At 39.4% G+C, this 23,712-nt stretch overlaps 1 protein-coding gene across 1 annotated transcript in view; it reads right to left on the minus strand.

The window, feature by feature from the left end:
- PGAP1 (post-GPI attachment to proteins inositol deacylase 1) overlaps positions 1 to 23,712 on the minus strand; it is a 56,694-nt gene that overhangs the window by 11,069 nt on the left and 21,913 nt on the right. The window contains exons 8-19 of the mRNA XM_081312512.1: positions 20,541 to 20,646; positions 14,068 to 14,123; positions 11,169 to 11,252; positions 10,189 to 10,238; positions 8,739 to 8,790; positions 8,455 to 8,532; positions 6,755 to 6,830; positions 6,349 to 6,422; positions 6,199 to 6,250; positions 4,472 to 4,538; positions 1,862 to 1,967; positions 56 to 94 (exon numbers count right to left, since the gene is read on the minus strand). Of these exons, the coding sequence (XP_081168638.1) occupies positions 56 to 94; positions 1,862 to 1,967; positions 4,472 to 4,538; positions 6,199 to 6,250; positions 6,349 to 6,422; positions 6,755 to 6,830; positions 8,455 to 8,532; positions 8,739 to 8,790; positions 10,189 to 10,238; positions 11,169 to 11,252; positions 14,068 to 14,123; positions 20,541 to 20,646 (840 nt within the window). The remainder of the gene's footprint in view (positions 1 to 55; positions 95 to 1,861; positions 1,968 to 4,471; positions 4,539 to 6,198; positions 6,251 to 6,348; positions 6,423 to 6,754; positions 6,831 to 8,454; positions 8,533 to 8,738; positions 8,791 to 10,188; positions 10,239 to 11,168; positions 11,253 to 14,067; positions 14,124 to 20,540; positions 20,647 to 23,712) is intronic.

Below are 23,712 nucleotides of genomic sequence, written 5' to 3' on the forward strand. Positions count from 1 at the left end.
CTTCTCTTAATCTATTTAAACATAATTGTGTATAAGCTATTAAATAAAATCTTACCTGACCAAGGACCTGAAGAAAAGAGGTCTTGACAGTTACCTAGTTTAACACATATATTAAAGATTTTTTATTTAAAAACAAATACTTGAGATAAAAAAATTTAAAACTTTTACTGGAAAGATAAATACAGTAAGTAACCAAGGTACACAAAATGCCTTCTACTTTAGAACCCCAGTCTCTCCTAAATGCAGGTTCCTTGTCCACAGTAATTCACTTTTTAAGTGATCTCCATATTAAGTTACTAAAATGTTTTACGGAAATAAACATTACCTCTGAAGGCCGAATTTCATAGCTTTTCTCTCCTATACAACTACCTTAAGCTTCCAGCCTCTTGCCAAGTGCAGATTGAAGTCCTGCTCTTAATACTAATCTGATACTCTTGTGGTATTTTTTACTTTCAGTGTCAGATCTTCCAAAGATCAAATGTCTCAGTTCAAATATCTCCCAGAGAAGCTTGTTACCTCATGTGAATACTGATGCTTTTCACCATTAGGTTGAAACTATTTAACCTATTTCACCAATGGGTTGAAACTAGCCACCCCCAATCATCATCAGGTGTAACGTATTGGGCTTTGTTTTACTAAAGTGTATCACGTGGGTTTGATTGCTGGAAGGTTGCTTAAGCAGGGAAGCTGGCTAATGGCTCCCAGCTCCTCAGACAACCCGTCTCCAGCACCACCATTGGCTGCTTCTAGGGTGGCAATAGGTTGCTTTAAACCTATTGGCTGCCACCTAGAGGCCAGGGTATAAATAGCTGCATTCGCAGCCCTGTTCCCCAGTTCGGTTCCTGCAAGCAAATAATAATGTTTCTGATTGAACTCACTCGCCTCGTCTCTTCGATCAAGCACAGAACCCAGTACACAACATCAGTATTGATGCTTTTTGTAGTCCAGAAGGTCACTTAGCACTATTCATTATCTTGGTTTCATGGCTTCAGCTATGCCAATTATACAATCATAGATGTACCTCAATCTTGCTTTTATCATTTCATCACACAGAGAGAAGCATAGATATCTTTTAAGAAATACAACATAAATAGTTCTCCAGTCACAAAGACACTGGGAACAAAATTGCCATCACTAAGCAATGTGTTTGTAAAATGAGACATCATATGGTTGTATCTCTTAGCAATGACAATCCCAGCAACCCAGTTGCCATTGTAACCCCAAGACCTGCAGACTGTTAAACAGGAAGTGGTGGGAGTATCAGGAAAGGAGCATGTGGGTATACAAGTATGTGGAGGAAACTGGCACAGTTCATGCACAAATTGGAGGAGGCTGGTGCTGTGGCAAGGCCCAAGGACAAGGGCTGATGGGTTGGTGTGAGTACAGGAAAACTGGGAGAGGATAATGTGGTGTGAATGCAGAAAGACTAGGGAAACTTACCAGTGCAACTTGCAACCTTCCCTGCCAGCTTCCTCATTGACTTTGCTTGTGAGAAGCATGCAGGGGAGGTCACAAACATCCTGCAATCACATGACTGCAGGATGTCATAAGTGTTTGCTGCAATGGGCATAATTTCAAGGACCACTCATTCAACCCCATAGCAAATTTGAATGGTCACTGAAGCCTGTATATTTAAAATGAGCCCTTAAGTTACAAATACATTGAAGATGAAAGCAAAGATCATTTAGCCTTAGTTTTTCAAAAGACCTTCATTAACTATGGATACAAATCATATAAGTACTGTACTTTTGTGATTAAGGTGTTATGAAAATTTATAAAATAAATAAGCAAACAAAACAATATAGGATACCTTATTCTGAAGAAAAACAAGGAATTGAACATTTTTATAGCGTTTACTTACTTCATACTGACAATCTGAAGATGAATAAATTTTCAACAAGGGAACTGTAGAGTCATTTTCAGGCTGTGCAATGTGCAATTTTGCAGAAATCTCAGTCAGAGGATCCCTAAAATAGTTAATTTTAAAAACTATTAATCTGCAAAGCAAGGCATCACATCTAAACAGAAATCAAACTTAAGATAGACATAAATGCTAGTCACAAAGGTGCACCAACATGAAATATTAGCACTTAATTTTAAAAAGCATACATTAAATATTTTTCTGCAATTCCATGTATTTTATTTATTATATATTAATCAAATATATATCCTACTGCAATCACAAAAGATTCTTGGCAGCTCACAAGAAATAAGCAAAAACATTAATACATTTTATGACAGAAACCTCTAGAATGATTCAGACTTTCATATTTGACAAGTGGCCCATTAGTTCCATTCAGTTCCATTCAACTGCAAAAAAACTTTAAAAGATGATACAATCTAACTAAAAACTCAAATGAATCCTGCTTAATGTCAGTCAGAAATAAAAAATCAGACTAGGACTGATGGAAGTGGAAGATGGAAAGTATTTGGAAATATACAGCCTCTTCTACCATTTTTGGAATTATTCCATAGCATACAAATGAGAAGTATCATGGACTGGTGTGTGTGTGTGTGTGTGTGTGTGTGTGTGTGTGTGTGTGTGTGTGTGTGTATAGTTGCATGTTTGTCTGTTGGGGGAAATTAAGCTGACTTTATAATAATGCCGCTTGGGGGGGTGTATGAAAGCCCTAATAAGCAGGCATATACATAGAATGAAGGCTACTGCTAAGCTTGTAAGCCGCCCTGAGTCTTCGGAGAAGGGCGGGATATAAATGGAATTAAAATAAAAAAATAAATAAATGTGCATATAGTTGTGCACCGATGCGCACACATGCATACAAACATATTAGGCTATAATTCTGAAATTCTGATAAAAACTGATAAAAACAAGAACGCACAGTGCCTTGGGGGATTTTTTGTAATACATTTATTAACAGCTTTAGATAGAACAATAAAAGATAATGCAAACTAAAAAGAAAGGAAAAAAGGTGCAACAGAGCAAAAATAAATAAATACCCCCCCTTAAGAAAGCAACTTCCCATCCTCACCATGACAAGTATATACAATTTCATAATCTCTTCACTTATTAACAAATAGGTTAACCAGAAAGAGGCGATAAATAGCTCTTCATCCTATAACCTATCTCTTAATATAGGCAAATCAAATAAGTAATGTTTTCTCCAATTCAGCCAAAAGCTCAAAGACAACTCTAAAATAAATAAAAGACCTCCCTCAGATAATCCATAGAAGTACAGCTTCTTTAGTAAATATCTATTCTGTATCATTGAAATAATCACCTAGTCTGAAAAGGGATAGGTTTATGGGTGATATTTAAGCTTTAAACTGTAGTCAAATTTTACTTTCAGTCTTAACCAAGGACTACATTTGAGCCACAGTGTAAAACATGCAACATACATATGAACATACAAGAGCTGGAAGCATTCATTGGTAGGTAAATAATGTCCCCGGTCCCAATCAGAACATTCGAGTTGCCAAAGATGATATTTGAAGATTATGAATGACATAGTATTTCTCCCTCTGGATGTCTGAAAAATAAGTCTAAGATACTGAAAAGCCTCGATTTGCTCAATTACATGGCCATTTAATTGTCACCTAGGGCATTTAGCAAATATCAAGATTTCCATTTTTTTTCCAAAAATTCTTACTAATTCTTTGTCCTTGCAATAAAAGGCAAAGGCTCTCAAAACACACTTTAATCCAGTCAAGGTATCGGATATGAGAACTACATCATTAGCTGTCGTAAGTCTATAAGCTAGCTTTGGGGAAAGAAAATTAGACACTGTTTTGATGGTAAACCAAACAAATTATTCAAATAGTACTCAGCTTCATGACTGTTCAAAATTACAAGAGGCCTGAATCAGTGCTTTGTGGTTCGTAAAGCACTTCTAACTATCATAAAATACTGTATTGTGCCATCCCCTTGGCAGTCACATGAATCCATTTCAGGTGCTTCACAACTAGCTCACTTTTACAACTGGTTGCATTGTCACTTGGCCACAATTCACGATGTTTTTTGCCTGTTTCCAGTTTGGAATTCAGAATGAGTTCACATTTATGACTACGATGCTTGCTTAACAAGCATTGATTTGCTTAATGAACATGGTGATTTTTTTAAAATTCCATTTATATCCCGCCCTTCTCCGAAGACTCAGGGCGGCTTAACAAGTGTCACAACAAGCATCTTAAAATTTGATCTGGTCATCTGGGTGCCTCAACTTTCTACCATAATGACTTATAACCAGAAATCCGGTCCCAATTTCAGTCAGAAGCCATAGTTACTCATATTCAAGTTAAATGGTAATGGCACAAGTATGTAGCCCTGTCTCACTCTCCTTACTTACTTGTTGAGGGAGATGACTGTATGGGATAAATTGGATTTTTAACTTATAATTTTCATGAAGCCTATCTATCAGAAGTAAAAGATATCTATTTTGTAAAATAGGCAGATGAAAATACTTTACAGCCTATTATATTTTAACAATGTAAATGAAGAATGAGAAATCCTTACTGTGACAAAGTTAAAGAATCTTCGTGTGACCATGGTATATGAAGTCGATACACACTGGGTTTTCTTTCTTAAGGGACAAATGAAAGCACAAAATAAATTTTTTTAAGTACCTCAAGTTCAACAAATCGTAAGGATTTGAATAGTAGCCAATCAGTTCCGATCAAAAGAACAGTTTTGAACAAAAGGAATTTGTTCTTAAAATCTCAATTTGGAGTTGCAGAAGTTTAGGAACATCCCCAATCCCAAAAGTAGGGTGTAGAGGTCCTATTAAAGGTCATCTTTGTCTTACAACCAAAGTTACAGCAGACCCCCCCCCAGAAAAAAGCTTCTTACAACCTGTTCCTAAAGTTACGGACAAAGTTGCCCTTATGACAGACTGCAGCAATGCTGCAAAGCTCTGCCCCCTCCCACCCAGCCTATCTCCCTCCATCTCCCACACTGGGTCACCACAGGCACTTACCTTTTAAAGACTCCTGGAACTCTCATGCTTGGGTTGGGGAAGGAGGACATGACGCTCCATTGCTGGGTTGCGTGAGGTGATCTTGGAAGCGGGTACCATTTTCCAGCAATGCAGTGGCCTTTCCCCCTTCACTAATCCAAGCTCCAGAGATTTTTGAAAGATAAGTGTGCGATGAGTGACAGGGCTGAGGAGGAGGGTGTCAGGCCCAGTGGAGTGAGAAGCAGGCCCAAGTGATGCAGAGATCCTGAGGAGTGGGAAGTGGAGCACAGGGTGCTTCAGGGGGTGGGGGAAGCCTTGGGAGGTCCTGAGCAGGGCCTGCACTAGACCTCCCAGAGCCTCACTCCTTGCTTCGTTTAACAACCTGCACCTCCATTTAATGAGTGTATTGGAAACAGCAGGGATGGGGAGTTGTAAGAAAGGTGGCCACATGGGCACTTCATTTAACAGTTGTCACAACTTCTAACTGTAATGGGCAATATATTGCTGGATCTTGAGAATGAGAATATGCATCATTGACTCAATTACATCACAGGTTGCCAATTTATTCTAATTTCAATTCAATATATTAGTAAATTTATTTTTATATAAAAAAATGTAAGGATTTCATCTATGAGTTGCCTGAACTCTGATATCAGCTGTAGCGGTTTTGATGATAAGTCCACTTCTAAAATAGGTAGGCAAAAGAGTTAAAACTTCCTCAGTGGTTGGCCCTCTGATTGTGGGATTCCTGCTGACTGATTTATGGCTCCTAAAGTATACACTTTCAGATTAAACCTAAACTAGAACTAACGAGAAATTTCCTGGCAGTTAGAACAATTAATCAGTGGAACAACTTGTGGGTTGTTGTGGGTGCTCCAATGCTGGAGGTTTTTAAGAAAGGACTGGACAATCATTTGTCTAAAATGTTAATGTACATGGTTTCCTGCCTGAGTAGGGGGTAGTATTAGAAGACCTCCAAGGTCCCTTCCAAGTTGTTATTGTGTTATTCTGTTACTGTAATTTCCAGTGCTTTTTTGTAAAAGAAAAAGGTGCCGGAACTCACACATGTCATACAACCCGCCTTGCCTATCCTATAAGGTTCCATCCAAAAAAGGTGCCGGAACTCCGTTCTGAGCGTTCTATGACAAAAAAAGCCCTGGTAATTTCTCACTTTGTTTTGTTTTGATACTACTAGTCTGATTTAAGAAATGATAATGCAACAAAAAGTGCAAGAAACAAACAAGAAATATTTGTATATATGAAAATGATATTCAGGAAATAAATTTACCTTTGAGAATCTGGCATTTACTCTCTATAAAGATCTTAAAAGCCTGATATATCTAAAGAAAGATAACATACTAGATTAGTGTTATTTCCCAAAACTAATCCACATTAGATTCTACCAAACAAATAATGTATACACTTCAAAAATTAATACCTGACCAAAATGTTGGAGCTGAACAATGTGAATAAGGCCGGTAGAATTTAGTATGATTTTGCTTGAAGAAAATCCTGTAGAAATTATTGCTTTGTTAGTTAGAATTAAAAGATAAAAATTAAAACGGGTTTTTAGAAGACATTTTGAATGTTAGCTGAACAGAGACACAAATTCCTTATTAATAAAACATAAATAATAATATGGAAAAAATTTAAACCATTTTATAAAAATGTTTTGTTAAAAGACAAGAACACAATCTTATTTTTAAGAAATAAGAAATAAGAAAGAGTTCAGTGAGAACAATTTTCAGAGAAATCTGCATAGGATTATAGATTTAAAATCAAAATTAAAGGAGAAGAGAAAAGCAAAATTAATCCATATGTCAAATGCAATGAATTGAACTTACCAAAAGTAAAAAGATGGGTTACAGGGAGTTGCGCTATTCTTGAAACTTCATTAAAGAACTCACAGTCTAAAGTAAACTGCAAGACAAACATACAAATAATTGTTTAAATCACCCCAGATTATACTGTAGCCCATGTATTTCCATTTTAGGCACTGAAAATATATGGAAATAATCAAATAAGCATCATAACAAATGATTTCAAGAACAGGACATTGTTATTTAATTGTACAACATATTGTCATTGCTAATCAAGCTTATTATTAAGTATAAGTAGTCCTCAAGTTATGGCAGCAGCTGGGACCAGGATTCCCATCACTAAACAGTGTGGTCATAAAGCATTAGATCACGTGAACACATCATTTATTACTGTAGTGGCAATCCAGATAGTCTAATCCATGGGTGTCAAACTCGCCACGTCACATGAGATGTTGCGACGTATCATGACTTTTTTTGCATTGCCGGAGCTGGCGTGGCCTCCACATGATACAACCAGCCCATGGGGAGGCACTTTGACACCCCTGGTCTAAGCGGTTGTAAGCCCAAGACACATGGATCATTAAGAGTTCCAGGTAAGGAGCATAGGGTGCTTTGGTGGGGGAGGCTCTCAGAGGCCCTGGCACAGGTCTCATGTGAGTTGGGAGTGCTGCAGAGTGTTTGAGCTCAGATAGGCCAGGGAAAGAGGGTGCAATGTGGATGCGTGCATGTTTGCGTGCACAGGGAGGCTGGGGAAAGAGGATGTGGAGTGGATATGTGCAAGTGCAGGGAGACAGGAAACAGGAGGTGTATGTGTCAGGTGGCATGAGGCCAGGGAAAGACGGCATGGGATGTGTACATGTGTGTGTGCAAAGGGAGGCCAGGAAAGTAGTTGTGCTCATGGGCATGATTGTGTGAGTATGGGGAAAGAGAGTCCTGGGGGTGCATGTGAGTGTGAGTGCAGAGAGGCTGGGGAAGGAGAGCACTGGTGGATGAGAGTGAGCAAAGAGTGAAGAAAGACATGGTAGATGCAAGCAAAGAAAGCCTGTAACCTGAACAACTTGTGACCTTACCTGCTGGCTTCCCCATTGACTTTGCTTGTGGGAAGCTGGCAGTAAGGGTCAGTGATCTCATAACCATGGGATTGCCAAGTGCCCGAATGCTGTTGACATGACCATGAGGGTAACATAATGGCCATAATTTTGAGGACTGGTCATAAGTCCTTTTGTTCACTGCCATCGTAATTTGAATAGTCACTGAACAAAAAGTTTTAATTTGAGGATTACTTGTCAAACTTAACAGGAATAATGTAGGTTTGTGTCAGCGCATGTGTTCTGTAGTTCTGAAAACTACTTATTGTCACATTACAACTAATATGTGGATTTCTATCCATTCCAAATACAATATGGCGTTTAGAACTTTTGGTTGTTTAACCCAGATACTGGGGAAAAAAACAACCCTGAAGGCTTGATTGATTATGTACTCGCATAGAAATCTTTCCTCAACCTTTAGGTCTACCAGTGGTGTACCCTTTACCATTGTAACTGAAGCAAAGGCTTCATCCATTATAAATATAAAATATCAACTCTCTGCTTTTATAGCAGCATATGCTATGGTCAAACAGAATAAGATTGTTGCTGTGGAAAATTCACCATGACATAACATGCAAATTCATTTAGGATATTCACATTTCATTTCTGAAAATTCGGTTTAAAAATATATTTTACCTTGATACCATCAACTACTGGTACGTGAAGCACAATGTCAGTCAAAGATGGATAATCCTGAAGTTTCAAAGTCACAATCTAAAAAACAATGCAAACAACAAGAACGCTTGAATATGTTTTTAAAAATTAAGGTTAAAGATTATCTAATTATATTTTAATCATGTCATATATAATAGCATTAGAACAAAACCTTATCCTGCAGTCTGAGATGATATTTTTCATAATAGGTCATAGAACTATAAATTCACATATATAGTATTGTTTCTGAGGTTCAGAATAAATACCTTAACCGTTGGTAGTAACTCAGCATTCCAAGACAAGTCAATCGCTTGTAAACTGTGAAAATTATATTAAAATGAAAATATTATACAAAATGTTATCCAAAATATTCATAAATTATGTATTCAGAATGAAATGCATAATAATCCATTCAAAACTAGTGCTTTTCTTCATCTGAGTAACAAATTTAGAAAACAAGTTTAATTTCACTCTTATCAATACTCAATACAGCAGCTGAGACATAGTAAAAAGAGTGTCCACAGAAAGCAGTTTCTCAGAAAGCATTTATTTTTCATTAATAAAAATAATGATTTTTTAATAAAGGGGTGGGAATATTTTGTGGTATTAATTTGCGATGAGACAAATACTAAAACACAGCTTGGATTCAACGCTGATCTATAATGAAAAGGATTTAAACATATTGCAAAAACATTTTGGAAATATACATAGGATGAAGCTAAGAAAGAAGAAAGGTATCATTACTGCAGGTAGATTTTGGAGATGACAGCAGATAAAGAGGGCTAGAACTAACTAAAGTTAGTCTAATTAAGAACTGAAAGAGAGCTAGGACTAAATTTACAGAGTGAGTAAAAGCAATATGATAGCAGTGTTCCAGTAGCTCAGGGGTTGCCACAAAGAAGAGGGAGTCAAGCTATTCTCCAAAGCACCTGAAGGCAGGACAAGAAGCAATGGATGGAAACTAGTCGAGGAGAGAAGCAACCTAGAACTAAGGAGAAATTTCCTGACAGTTAGAACAATTAATCAGTGGAACAACCTGCCTCCGGAAGCTGTGAATGCTCCAACACTGGAAGTTTTTAAGAAGACTTTTGTAGGCCCATTCTTTCTTTACCTGTAATTATTATTAGTTTAAGAAGGCACCTATCAATATCTGTCCGTACTAGTTTTTCCCATAATCAAGAGCTGTCAATTGAATAAAAGATAGAGGTAAAATGTGATGTTGTTTTGTGTGTCCGTTAGTATATTTCTGAGTAAGAACCTTCAAAGTGGTGCAGTGATCTAACGAGCTATGTCTTTTTTGAAAACCGGCCTGTTCTGGATGGAAGAATTTTGTTTCTTCCTTCCAACCTTCTAATTTATTTTAAAAATATCTGGCGTAAAGTGTCTGCTGAAACGACCCTTTTTCTTGTTCAGACAGAACAACTTCTTCAGAGTAGATTCAGAATCTGAATCCTGAGTCTGGACCATGACAAACTTAGAAGAAATATCCAGCAGGCTAATGGGATGATTATTAGCAGGTTTTTGCCAATTTCTCTTTTTGAAGAATCGTTAGTTTTCAATGAGACAGCACAACCCATGTTTTATCTACTTCTGAAAAAAGTCTAGTCATATACCTGTGGACATATCATATCTTCTCCAGGGGTTTTCTGTTCAATTAAATAAATATTTTAAAAAGGAAATTATTTTCATAATCTCATAAAAATAAAATATGCTTACCACTTCGATGAAGTACTGTTTGCACAACCATATATCCAGCTAGTTGTATCCTTTTGTTTAAGAAGAGAACAATAAAGAACAAATTAAAATGTATGTAGATTCCTGTATTTTTTTGAAACCTATCAATAATTTACTTTAAATTTTCCTAAAAATATTTATCAAAAGCAGCACTGGCTGCTAGCATTGGTGCAAACTGCTTTTATAAATATAGGCAGTCGTTGACGTACGACCACAATTGACCCCAAACTTTCTGTTGCTAAGCCAGATAGTTATTAAATGGGTTTTGCCTCATTTCACCACCTTTCTTGTCACAGTTGCTAAGTGAATCACTGCAGTTAAGTTAGTGACATGATTATTGACATGTCCCCACTGACTTATCAGAAGGTCGCAAAAGGTGATCACAAGATCCTGAGACAAGCAACAGTCATAAATATGAGTCAGTTGCCAAGTATATGAATTTTGATCACGACCATGAGGATGCTTTTTTCAATGTCATTGTAACATTGAACAGTCACTAAATGAACTGTTGTAAGTTGAGGACTATAGGAAATGCTGCTAGGATCGTTAATATTTTCTTGTAAGAGTGAAACAGAACAGTTAAACATTCCGCTGAAGCAAGCACTTAAAAACATTTCCAAATACCTCCAAAGTGCTAATACTTTGAAGCAGCATTCAAAAAACAAAAAAACAACAACAACCCAGATGATGCCATGAAAAGTTTGTGATCTACTGTAGTTTCCCATTTATGACATCATCCAGCTTACATAGAGGTTAAGAGAAGCTACTAGCTTAAAACAGGGGTGTTAAACTGCTGGCCCACGGTCTGGATACGTCATGGCAAAACCGCGCCCACCCCCTTGTTGGCAATGGAAAAAAAGTCACAATACATGTCACATGGCTTAAAACACTGAAATTCCTTAAAACAGATGCATTATAATCCAACAATGAAAATGAATGTCAGGAAGGAAATAATTTCTTACCAACATACTGTTTTGGCAGTAAATATGAGTGTATGATTTTCTTTGGCTTGAGAGGGAAAAAGTAAAATATTTTCCATCTGATTCCTATTTAGAAAAAGACAGAAATGTTTACTTGAACACAATGAAACAAATACACTGAGAAATTGTGCTATAATGTTTTAGACGGTAGAATAAAACGTTTAAACATTTAAAGTATTCTACCATAGAGAACAATGAGAAATTGATAAATGTCATTTGCTCTGTTTTCCATGCAAAGATCACAAATATCAATATGGTGATATCAATATGGTGATAATCCATGCACGAGGCTGGTTCCATGCAGTAATAACTGCTTCTTTGAAGGAGGGTGTCTTCCCTGCCGCCTTGAAGGAGGCGGTGGTGAGGCCCCTTCTCAAGAAGCCTGCTTTGGACCCGGCTGTTTTAAACAACTATCGTCCAGTCTCCAACCTTCGCTTTCTGGCGAAGGTTGTTGAGAGTGTGGTGGCGCATCAGCTCCCTCTGTTCCTGGAGGAAACTGATTATCTGGACCCGTACCAATCGGGCTTCAGGCCCGGATACAGCACGGAGACGGCATTGGTCGCGCTGGTGAATGATCTCTGGAGGGCTAGGGACAGGGGTTGCTCCTCTGTCCTGGTCCTATTAGATCTCTCAGCGGCTTTCGATACCATCGACCATGGTATCCTGCTGCGGCGTCTCAGGGGGTTGGGAGTGGGAGGCACCGTTTTACGGTGGTTCTCCTCCTACCTCCAGGGCCGCTCGCAGTCGGTGTTGACAGGAGGGCAGAGATCCACCCCGAGGTCTCTCATTTGTGGAGTTCCGCAGGGGTCGGTCCTCTCGCCTCTCCTGTTCAACATCTATATGAAGCCGCTGGGCGAGATCATTCGTGGTTTCGGTGTGGGGTATCACCAGTACGCTGATGATACCCAACTTTTTCTTTCCACCCCGAACCAACCCAGCGATGCCCTCTCCGTGATGTCCCGGTGCCTGGAGGCGGTTCAGGTCTGGATGGGGAGAAACAGGCTTCGTCTCAATCCCGCCAAGACTGAGTGGCTGTGCATATCGGCATCTCGGGTTAACCAAGTTATTCCACCTCTAACGATGGGGGGTGAGGTGTTACCCCCCGTTGATAGGGCTCGCAACCTGGGCGTCCTCCTGGATTCACGGCTCAATTTTGAAGACCACATAGGAGCCGTGACCAGGGGGGCTTTTGCACAGGTTCGCCTGGTGCGCCAGTTGCGTCCCTATCTGGACCGAGACGCCCTACGCACAGTTACTCATGCGCTTGTGACCTCCCGTTTGGACTACTGTAACGCTCTCTACATGGGGCTGCCCTTGAAGACCACTCGGAGGCTTCAACTGGTGCAGAATGCGGCCGCGCGAGTTGTAATGGGGGTCTCCCGATACTCCCATGTAACACCTCTACTCCGCGAGCTGCATTGGCTTCCGGTTGCCCTCCGGGTGAAATTCAAGGTGCTGGTTATTACCTATAAAGCCCTACATGGCCTGGGTCCGGGCTATTTGAGGGAACACCTGCTGCCGGCATCAAACGCCCTTCGCCCAGTGCGCTCCCACAGGGAGGGTCTGCTCAGGGTGCCGCCGGTGAGAGATTGCCGGCGGGTGACACCCAGGGATAGGGCCTTCTCGGTGGGAGCGCCTGCCCTCTGGAACCAGCTGCCGGTGGAGTTGAGGACTGCCCCCGACCTCCGATCATTCCGCCGGGGCCTGAAGACCTGGCTCTTTGAGCTCCCAGGCCCAGGCTGAGGAGAAATTTTTAATTGGGGTTTTAATGTATACAGGGTAATTTAATATTTTTTTTAATTGGTTTTTTAACTTTTGTATGGTGGATTTTAATTCCCTGTAAACCGCCCTGAGTCCTCAGGGAATAGGGCGGTATATAAATGTAACTATAAATAAATAAATAAATAAATGTTACTTATCACCCAACTACAGAAAAATCAGCTAAGTGAATTGTTAAAATATTTTTTAATTCTCATAGCAAAAAGTGGAAGCAATGATTAAGCGGGCTTGTCACAGCAGATGCCTGCACAACCATGAAACTAAACTAAGGTAAAATTTGATTGCAATAGATTTGCTTCAACCTTAGCCCACAAAAAATGTAACAGTTGTACTTCTCTTGACAACTGGCTTGAGGCATCCTTTCCATGAATATGCACAGAGAACTTCAATATTTGCTTGCAAAATTCAATAAAGCAAAATAGTTTTTGTGTTTGCAGCCCGAACAGCATAGCAACAACATTAATAAGGCATGTACCTATTACATTTTACATTTTGCAACTAGCCTGAAAAAGAAAGTTTAATATAAAGAGAATATACAGAGGGACAGTCATATAATTTAACGACTCATGAACTCCAATTTTCCCTAGCAAAAAAATTAAATTCATCAGTAAACCTACCTACCAATACTATGCTCTAAAATAATTTTCCATGTTTTCTCTGTTTTTATTGTATCTGTTTTCATTCATTAATCCACTCTCCAAATCCATGGCTTGGACAGTTTTTTTAAAAAAATCCAGGCAGATGTGAAATGTAAATTGAAATGAATGATTTTTCTGAGCTTGGAACATTTGGTTGTCTTTTTGATTTCTGAACTTTTCAAGCATACAAAGGTTTTGCACATCCCAAAGGCTAGACTGGATTTGGGAAGGCCTTGGTTCAATAATTACCACACTATATTCAATTCTAGATTTTCCATCAGAGAAACAGCTGTAAATAAGTGGTAGAGCACATATTTTTCATAGGAAAGGTGCTAATTTCAAACATTAGCACTGCTGGATAAACGTGCCTGAACATAAAAGGACATCATAAAAATAAAAAAATTAACTTCTACGTAATCTAATAAACAATTCAATTTTAAATGAAAAATATTACCGGTACTTACATTGTATCCTTTGTAGGACCATTTGGAAGTTTTTATCTTGATCCAAATTGATGCTTCTGAAAAAAAACCCAAAACTTTTCTTCAGACTGGATTACTTTTTTTCCTCCTGTCCTGCATTACCATACCACAATAATTTTGTTGTGAAATCTAAAATAACGTTTCCTTTTAACATGGACAAACAAATATTTTTGAAATGATAAAAAACAAATTCCTCTCCTCTGATTTTAGTTCGGAGCAGGCAAATTAGCATCAGTATCATTACCATATATTCTTTTTCAAGCTTTTCATAAATACATAAGGCTTTTAAATCTTTATATTTAATAGTTTAGTTGGAATATCAAACATTAAATCAAGAAATGCTAGATTGCAGAAACACTCATGGTTGCAATGATTAGAACAACATAGGAACATTCTTTATAAGTATTTTATTATTTTTTTACTTTTACAATCATAAATACTTAATAAACAACATGTTGTCTGGGTCCATCAGTAATTCAGTGGTACATATTAATGTCCTCAATCTATGTACAATACTACACCATCAAGTGCTTTCTCTCTTCTTCAGGTGTTATACATTTTCCATACTGGGCAAATACAATTCTTATTGCAGTTAATTCATACACAATTGAATATCAGCATCTTTGTTACATTTTTCTAATATTATATATAATATCAGTAGTGTCGATTTAAAATATCTTTTCTAACCAAAACATACCTCAATTGCACTTAATATCTATTTGTTCAATCAATATCCTGTTTTTCCTTTTTTTAAAAAAAAATGATTTCCTATCAGTGCTCAAAGTGTCTCTATTGCTTATAATTTTCTCATAGTAAATTATATTTGGGCAACCAAAGGCTTCCCTTGTTCAAACCCTCTTACCATTTTCATATTTCCCTTCTCATACCAAAATATAAAATTTTAGTTATAAATCCTATTTTTTTATTTCTAATAACACTTCTATTTCTAATAATTATCTATTCTCTTAGCCATACTCAAACATCTCTTTGATAGTATAATATCCCATCTAATAGGTCAGGACCTCTATTTTCTTCAATCTTACTCTAGCTTTCTTCCTTTGCCAACTAACTTTCCAAGTCAATGCCTTTGAATCATCAAGTAGTTCTTCCTCATTTTTATGTATATTGTTTGGAATAAGTAAGACAATTTGGTTAAGGTATATTTGGGAGAACGCTCAGCCCATTGATATTCATTAAACAGCTTCCCTCCTTCTCCAATTTCTCACAATTCTCCTAACAGCTTTATCTTCCATTCAATCGGCCCTTCTTCCTTAGCCTCAAAAGTGTTCTGAGATCTTGAAAAGGTAAGATGTCTTTTTGGTTTCCGATATTGCTGCTATGTCTTCTAGTTCATAGTTTGTCTGAGTCTGTTTGTTAATTCCTTCCTTTAGGTCCTACATCTTTGGATCCGCTTCCTCTAATTTTTCTTCTATTTTTCTGGGTTACTAGTTCCTTCTCTATAGTCATTTTCTGAATTTTGGATTTAGATTAGAAAACTGTTCTTTTATCTCCTTTGTGTTATTTTTAGTCTCATCATGAGCTAAAGCAATTGTCTCTTGTGTTAATTTTAACAGAGACAGAATTTCCTTCTGAGCTTCGTCAACATTTTCTTGTTGATATTTCAAGCTGGGGACTTTGGAGATAAGTGTTAGAGATGGTTTTTTTACCATTTAAAGCTGAGTATGGAAGATCCATTTTGTTTTTATGTGTGGTCTCTATAGTCCAATCTGTTTAGGGATTCAATGGTGGAGGTTCAATGATGTTTGGGGGTTGTTTGCTGCCTCTGGTACTGGGTGCCTTGAATGTGTGCAAGGCATCATGAAATCTGAGGATTACCAAAGGATTTTGGGTCGCACCGTAGAGCCCAGTGTCAGAAAGCTGGGTTTGCGTCCGAGATCTTGGGTCTTCCAGCAGGACAATGACCCCAAACATACATCAAAAAGCACCCAGAAATGGATGGCAAGAAAGCACTGGAGAGTTCTGAAGTGGCCAGCAATAAGTCCAGATCTGAATCCCATTGAACACCTGTTGAGAGATCTTAAAATTGCTGTTGGGAAAAGGCGCCCTTCCAATAAGAGAGACCTGGAGCAGTTTGCAAAGGAAGAGTGGTCCAAAATTCCGGGTGAGAGGTGTAAGAAGCTTATTGATGGTTATAGGAAGCGACTGATTTCAGTTATTTTTTCCAAAGGGTGTGCAACCAAATATTAAGTTAAGGGTGCCAATAATTTTGTCCAGCCCATTTTTGTTTGACATTATGTCCAGTTTGCTTTTTTTCCTCCCTTTTTTGTTGTGTTCCAATACACACAAAGGGAATAAACCTGTGTATAGCAAAACATGTGTTCCTGCAATACTTTTCTGTGAGAAATACTTGATTTTCTGGAAAAATTTCTGGGGTGCCAACAATTTCGGCCATGACTGTATAAGCAAAATTCAAGTTTTTCTGTCCAATGAGAAACATGTCCTTTCTGTCCAAAGAGAAAAAAGCCATTAAAAGTTGTTCATCAGTCAAAGGTTTATAATTCAAAGTATTCCATCATCTCAATCCATAATGCATGTTTCTTCTACAGGTAAATAGCTCCACAACAATAGCTTCCAAAAGTCAGTTGGTATTTACATTCATGGTCCAGGCAGGCCAGTTTCAAAATATTTTATTGTCTCTGCCACCCAGATAAGCAGCCCAAGAGGTTTTTTTCCTCTTTTCCCAGCTGTAATCTAGAAAAGTGAAAGTTTCCAAGGACAACAAAAGTCTTATCTGGGTCTAGGCTTCAAGCCAAGCTTCCCTTCAACATAATAAATTGTAGTGCTGTTGTTTGCCATTAGATGTTGTTGACGCCGTCTTCCAGCTTTTTAAGTCTAAACTTATATTACAAGTTTTCAAGTCTCTGTTTTTAACAAAAATATATATCTCAAAAGCACTTTTAGTCCCCAAATTTCATATATTTATATATATATATATATATATATATATATATATATATATATATATATATATATATATATATATATATATATATATATATATATATATATATATATATATATATATATATATATATATATATATATATATATATATATTCCAAATTAATCTTGTAATTTTCTGTTTTCCCCCAAGCAATTAATTTGCCGCTTTTCTTTTCCTGAGGGAATGGGGAGGAAATTCCCCTTCCCTCTCTCTTTGGGGAGGATTCTTTGCTTTGGGCAGTTTTTTCCCAGGAGAAAGTCTTAAAGTCATAAAGAGAGGATAGGGTCTCACCCAGTTCCATCCACATTGCTCGAAAGTTGCTCATTAATGCTTATATTCTTTGGTTATCAACAGCTTCTGACTGGCCACATGAATGTAACCAGTCTTTCCCCTGCTGGTTTGGAAGGCTTCCTCAGATCAAACGGAAAGGCCGCCACCCTCCCGTGATCAACAAGGGTCCCCTCCTTTGTTGCCTCTCTGGGGTGGCTTTCAACCTTTTTTTAGGGTCCCCATCGGGGCCTAAATCGAATGCGGAGGATGGAGCCCTGTCTTCCTGAATCCGTCACACCACAATATCAAACTGGAAGTCCATAGGAACCTACTTTAAAAAGGGGGGGTGTTCACACCATCATGCTGTCTTAGAACCACATTATGAGAAAATATTCACATGGAATGGCAACACTTATTTAACCTATGCATTTGCCCAGACCCAGACATCACACAGAGAAGGAATAAGCACATACTGTATACAGAGAGATAAATGTTCCTAGAAAATACTCCAGCATTTACAGAAACAAAAAGCTACCTTTAGATTAACTGATATTGCTTTTTTTAAAAAAAAATTGTATTCATACTAGAAAACTGCAGTTATAAGCTTAAATGCTGGATCTTCAAATAAATTGCTTGGCTTTTACCATAATAATACTACCTGTCTTGGGCTTTGTAGTCCTACAATGTTAGGGCAGCATTGCACATGACATCCTTATCAAAAAAACAGCTATCTAACAAGTTCAGAGCTAAGACAAGATCTGATTTATGACTCCTTACAGGTAGTACAACAGGTAGCAACCAAAACCATCCCAAAGAAAAAGAAATGCAAGAAAGCAAAATGGCTGTCTGAGGAAGCTTTGCAAATAGCTGAGGAAAGGAGGGAAGTGAAAGGCAAGGGAGAAAAAGAAAGATATGCCCAATTAAATGCAGAATTCCAAAGAATAGCTAGAAGAGATAAGAATGTCTTCTTAAATGAACAATGCAAAGAAATAGAAGAAAACAATAGAATAGGGAGGACCAGAGATCTTTTCAAGAAAATTGGAGAGATGAAGGGAACGTTTCATGCAAAAATGGGCATGATAAAGGACCAAAATGGCAGGGACCTAACAGAGGCAGAAGAGATTAAGAAGAGGTGGCAAAATTACACAGAAGAACTATACAAGAATGAGCTTAACGTCCCTGATAATCACAATGAGGTGGTCACTGACCTCGAGCCAGACATCCTAGAATGTGAAGTGAAGTGGGCCTTAGAAAAGCTGAGCAACAACAAAGCTAGTGGAGGTGACAGTATTCCAGCTGAGCTATTCAAAATCTTAAAAGACGATGCAGTAAAAGTGCTACACTCAATTTGCCAGCAAATTTGGAAAACTCAACAGTGGCCACAGGATTGGAAAAGATCAGTTTACATTCCAATTCCAAAGAAAGGCAGTGCCAAAGAATGTTCAAACTATCGCACCATTGCACTCATTTCTCATGCTAGTAAAGTTATGCTTAAAATTGTACAAGCTAGACTCCAGCAGTATGTGGATCGAGAACTACCAGAAGTACAGGCAGGATTTCGAAGAGGCAGAGGAACTAGAGATCAAATTGCTAACATACGCTTGATCATGGAGAAAGCTAGAGAGTTCCAGAAAAACATCTACTTTTGCTTCATTGACTATGCTAAAGCCTTTGATTGTGTGGATCATAACAAACTGTGGCAAGTCCTTAAAGAGTTGGACATACCAGACCATCTTATTTGTCTCTTGAGAAACCTATATGCGGGCCAAGAAGCAACAGTGAGAACTGGACACGGAACCACTGATTGGTTCAAAATTGGGAAAGGAGTCCGGCAAGGCTATATACTGTCGCCGTGCCTATTTAACTTATATGCAGAGCACATCATGAGAAAGGCAGGGCTAGATGAATCAAAAGTTGGAATTAAGATTGCCGGAAGAAACATCAACAACCTAAGATATGCAGATGATACCACTCTAATGACAGAAAGTGAAGAGGAACTAAAGAGCCTCTTGTTGCGAGTGAAGAAGGAGAGTGCAAAACTTGGGTTGAAACTTAACATTAAGAAAACCAAGATCATGGCATCTGGCCCTCTCAATTCCTGGCAAATAGATGGGGAAGAAATGGAGGTAGTGACAGATTTTATTTTCCTGGGCTCCAAGATCACTGCAGATGGGGACTGTAGCCAAGAAATTAAAAGACGCTTGCTCCTTGGGAGGAAAGCCATGGCAAATCTAGACAGCACACTAAAAAGCAGAGACATCACCCTGTCAACAAAAGTGCGTATAGTCAAGGCTATGGTCTTCCCAGTTGCAATGTATGGCAGTGAAAGCTGGACCATAAGAAAGGCTGAGCGCCAAAGAATTGAAGCCTTTGAACTATGGTGCTGGAGAAGACTCCTGCGAGTTCCTTGGACTGCAAGGCGATCAAACCGGTCAGTCCTAGAGGAGATCAACCCTGACTGCTCTTTAGGCGGCCAGATCCTGAAGCTAAAACTCAAATACTTTGACCACCTAATGAGAAGGAAGGACTCACTGGAGAAGAGCCTAATGCTGGGAAAGATTGAGGGGAAGAGAAGAAGGGGACGACAGAGAACGAGGTGGCTGGATGGAGTCACTGAAGCAGTAGGCATGAGCTTAAATGGACTCCAGAAGATGGTAGAGGACAGGAAGGCCTGGAGGAACATTGTCCATAGGGTCGCGATGGGTCGGACACGACTTCGCAACTAACAACAACAACAACACGTAGCCCCATTTACTGACCGTAATTGAGACTGACAACTTAGTCACTAAGTGAAGCAGTTTCTAAATGAAACCAGTGCTATGCTTATGATTTTATTTCAGCTTTCCTTTTCTTTATGGGCCCACGAAGGTCATAATGTGAGGACTGGTCATAAAGTTACTTTTTTTAATCATTGTTGTAACTGTAAACGATCACTAAACAAGACAGTCACTAAACGAAGACTACCTGAGTATTATAATTCAGTCACCTATTCTTTTTCAATTAGGTTTTATATTAGCAACAGTAAATGAACAGAATATTTTAAATCATTTGAATGGTTTAATGATCTGAGCTTTGTAGGCAGAAAAGATTTCTATGCCACATCCCAGAACTTAAGAGGGAAAAACTGAATGAAATATATTGCTTCAATTCACTTGAATTTAATATTACCCTTACTGATCAAAGGAATTTATAGACACACAGTAACACTAGACACACTAACCTGTTAACTCAGTAAGTGATTCAGGTCTTTCTTCAAAGAGTTTTCCTGGATATTTTAAAAAATGGTGATTTAGGACCAGAACTTTTCTTTGGGGATTTTCTGATATCTATGAATTAACAAACATGAAAAGAAAAACTGTAATTAGCTTTTGAGGTTTAATGTGAGGCAAACCATTATTAATATTGGGAGACACAAAATCAACACCTTTTCAGCTTCAATCAGAATCACATGGGTTTGGGAACATTTGTAACAAGCAGACCACATTCCCCAGCCCCTTTCCTTTCTGCTAGACCAGGGGTCGGCAACCTAAAAAAGAAAAAGAGCCACTGGGAACCGGTTCCATCACAAATTAAAAAAAGAGGGAGCCGCGTGCGTGTGTCCATGCACGCGCATGCGCAAAAAGGTTTTTTTGCGCATGCGCGGACGCACGCGGCTGCCATTTTTTTAAAAATGAGATGGAACCAGTTCCCGGTTGCCCGATGGCGACGGCCCGTCTGCAAAGCTGCCGCTTTCGGCAGCTTTGCAGACGGGCCGTGGCAGCTTCCTCAAAGAGCGGCGCCCCTGCCCATTCCGAGAGGTGCGCGCGCACCTCTCCGAACGACCGGAGTTGCGCGCGCACCTCCCCAAACCTTTGGGGAGGTGCGCGCGTACCTCCGTGCGAAGGGGCAGCGGCGCCGCTCTTTGAGGAAGCTGCCGAAAGCGGCAGCTTCCTGAAAGAGCGGCACCGCTGCCCGTTCGCGCGGAGGTACGCGCGCACCTCCCCAAAGGTTTGGGGAGGTGCGCGCGCACCTCCGGTCGTTCGGAGAGGTGCGCGCGCACCTCTCGGAATGGGCAGGGGCGCCGCTCTTTGAGGAAGCTGCCGCGGCCCGTCTGCTAAGCTGCCGCTTTCGGCAGCTTCCTGAAAGAGCGGCACCGCTGCCCGTTCGCGCGGAGGTACGCGCGCACCTCCCCAAAGGTTTGGGGAGGTGCGCGCGCACCTCCGGTCGTTCGGAGAGGTGCGCGCGCACCTCTCGGAATGGGCAGGGGCGCCGCTCTTTGAGGAAGCTGCCGCGGCCCGTCTGCTAAGCTGCCGCTTTCGGCAGCTTCCTGAAAGAGCGGCACCGCTGCCCGTTTGCGCGGAGGTACGCGCGCACCTCTCCAAAGGTTTGGGGAGGTGCGCGCGCACCTCCGCCCATTCGGGGAGGTGCGCGCGCACCTCTCCAAACGGGCGGTGGCACTCTCCATTTGGAGAGGTGCGCGCGCACCACTGCCCGTTGGAAGAGGTGCGCGCGCACCGGGCGGCTGGGAGCCGCAAGAGACGGCTCAAAGAGCCGCATGCGGCTCCGGAGCCGCAGGTTGCCGACCTGTGAGCTAGACAGAAGAGTTTCTCCTTTCGAAAAACAAAACAAAACACTAAATGTTTTCGATTAGAGGTTGGAAGCCAGATTAATTGATTTTCGTCAGCCTTAGATTTAAACTGGAATCTGCAGGTAGCAGAATTTTCCAGGCAGAAAATTAACACAGAGATAGTATCTTTTCCAACACTTTTGTATTCTCTAAAGCAGGGATGTCAAACTGCCGGCCCGTGGGCCAGATGCATCATGCGGAAGCCGCATCCACCCCATTGCCGGCAATGGCAAAACCGTCCCGATACGTTGCACATCACGTGATGAGTTTGACATGTCTAAAGGAATAGAGAAAAGGTAACTAAGTATTTCACTAATTTTAATTTCTGTATTGCCTGGTCATTGCTTCATTTTTTCCTGATGTTTATGTTCTGCATACATATTTGGAATATTACAAATTTTAATGCAATTTGGAAGCTCTTTTAGAGTAGCATTATCCTAAATGAAAAGCAAATTTGAGGCTTCCAGTTTTGCACAGTAGCACAACAGCCAAGGGATGCACCTATGGATGATTTCTGCCTGCTAGTGGACCCTAAATGGGCCTGAGGTTGCCCCATAGAGGCAACAAAGAAGGAAGTCCCGCTGATTGCAGAGAGATGGCAGTCGATCCGATCGGTCCAGGAAAAGCCCTCCAGAAACCAGCAGGAGAAAAGCTAGTTTAACTTCAAAGTCTAGCCCAAGCTACAAACAGCCAAAGCCCAAAAGCACTACTTTAAGCTGACTGTAAACAATGTGTTTGGAACTGGGTAAGAATAGTGATTTTCTCTCTTCTACTTGAAAATTGATTTCCTGGGGGGGGGGAACCCAAGAAGCAAAAAGCCTCCAAAACTGAGAAGGAAGGGGATCTGCCTCACCCTCCTGTAGACGGAAGCGGCAAATTAAATTTTTCAGGGGGAATAGAAATATACTGAAATGAAATGAATATAATACTTAATTTGGATAAGTTTGAAATCAGTGGAATCTGTTAAGATTTTCTTTTTAAACCATGAAAATAGAAGTAAATAATAGAAGTAAACAATTGTCTATCACTGAAAAATGAATTGGTGCTGACATCTAGTGGTGGATGAAAATATACAACAGCAGTTGCTCTATTACAGGAGCTGGTAAAGTCCAGGAAAAGATAACTTGTTTTTGGTGAACTTCAATGTCTTAATAACAGAAAATAGCTGTGACAAAAAAAGAGAACATTTTGGGTTATTTATAAACTTTCAGGGGAAAAAATGACCTTTCTGGATTACAAATACCAACTCTACTGTAACTTTAAAGCTGTCTTCAGAAAAAGGAAAAACCTGATTTTTGGCTATCATGGAAAACTAGAGATCTGCAGAAAGAATATACCAAGAAAAAAATATTTTCCAGAAGCAGATTTATTCTATGTTGCAACAAATCAAAACAATTATCTCAAACCACGAGAAATTTAAAAATAACTTTGAAAATAAAAATGAACACATCTCCAATTTAACTTTATAACACAAAAATTCTCAGAAAATAAAAATAGAAAGTGAGCAGAAAAAACAGACAACTGAATACGAGATAGAGATTTTAAGATGGAACTTAACAATAAAAGAAAGTATGACTTAACCCAGCTGGAAAAAAACTTACAAGAAATACTGGAGATGGAAAAGATAACCTATACTCAGTCAGCTATGCTGACTGAGGAATTCTGGGAGTTGAAGTCCATGAGTCATAAAAGAGCCGAGGTTGCCTACCCCTGCTCTAGGATCATAAAATATGTTTGAGGACAAGAAAAAATATTTGACAAAATAAAGAGTCTGCCAGGAGAACTA

Source organism: Vipera berus, assembly GCF_964194415.1.
Source record: "Vipera berus genome assembly, chromosome: 1".
In the NCBI taxonomy this organism is placed as follows: domain Eukaryota; kingdom Metazoa; phylum Chordata; class Lepidosauria; order Squamata; family Viperidae; genus Vipera; species Vipera berus.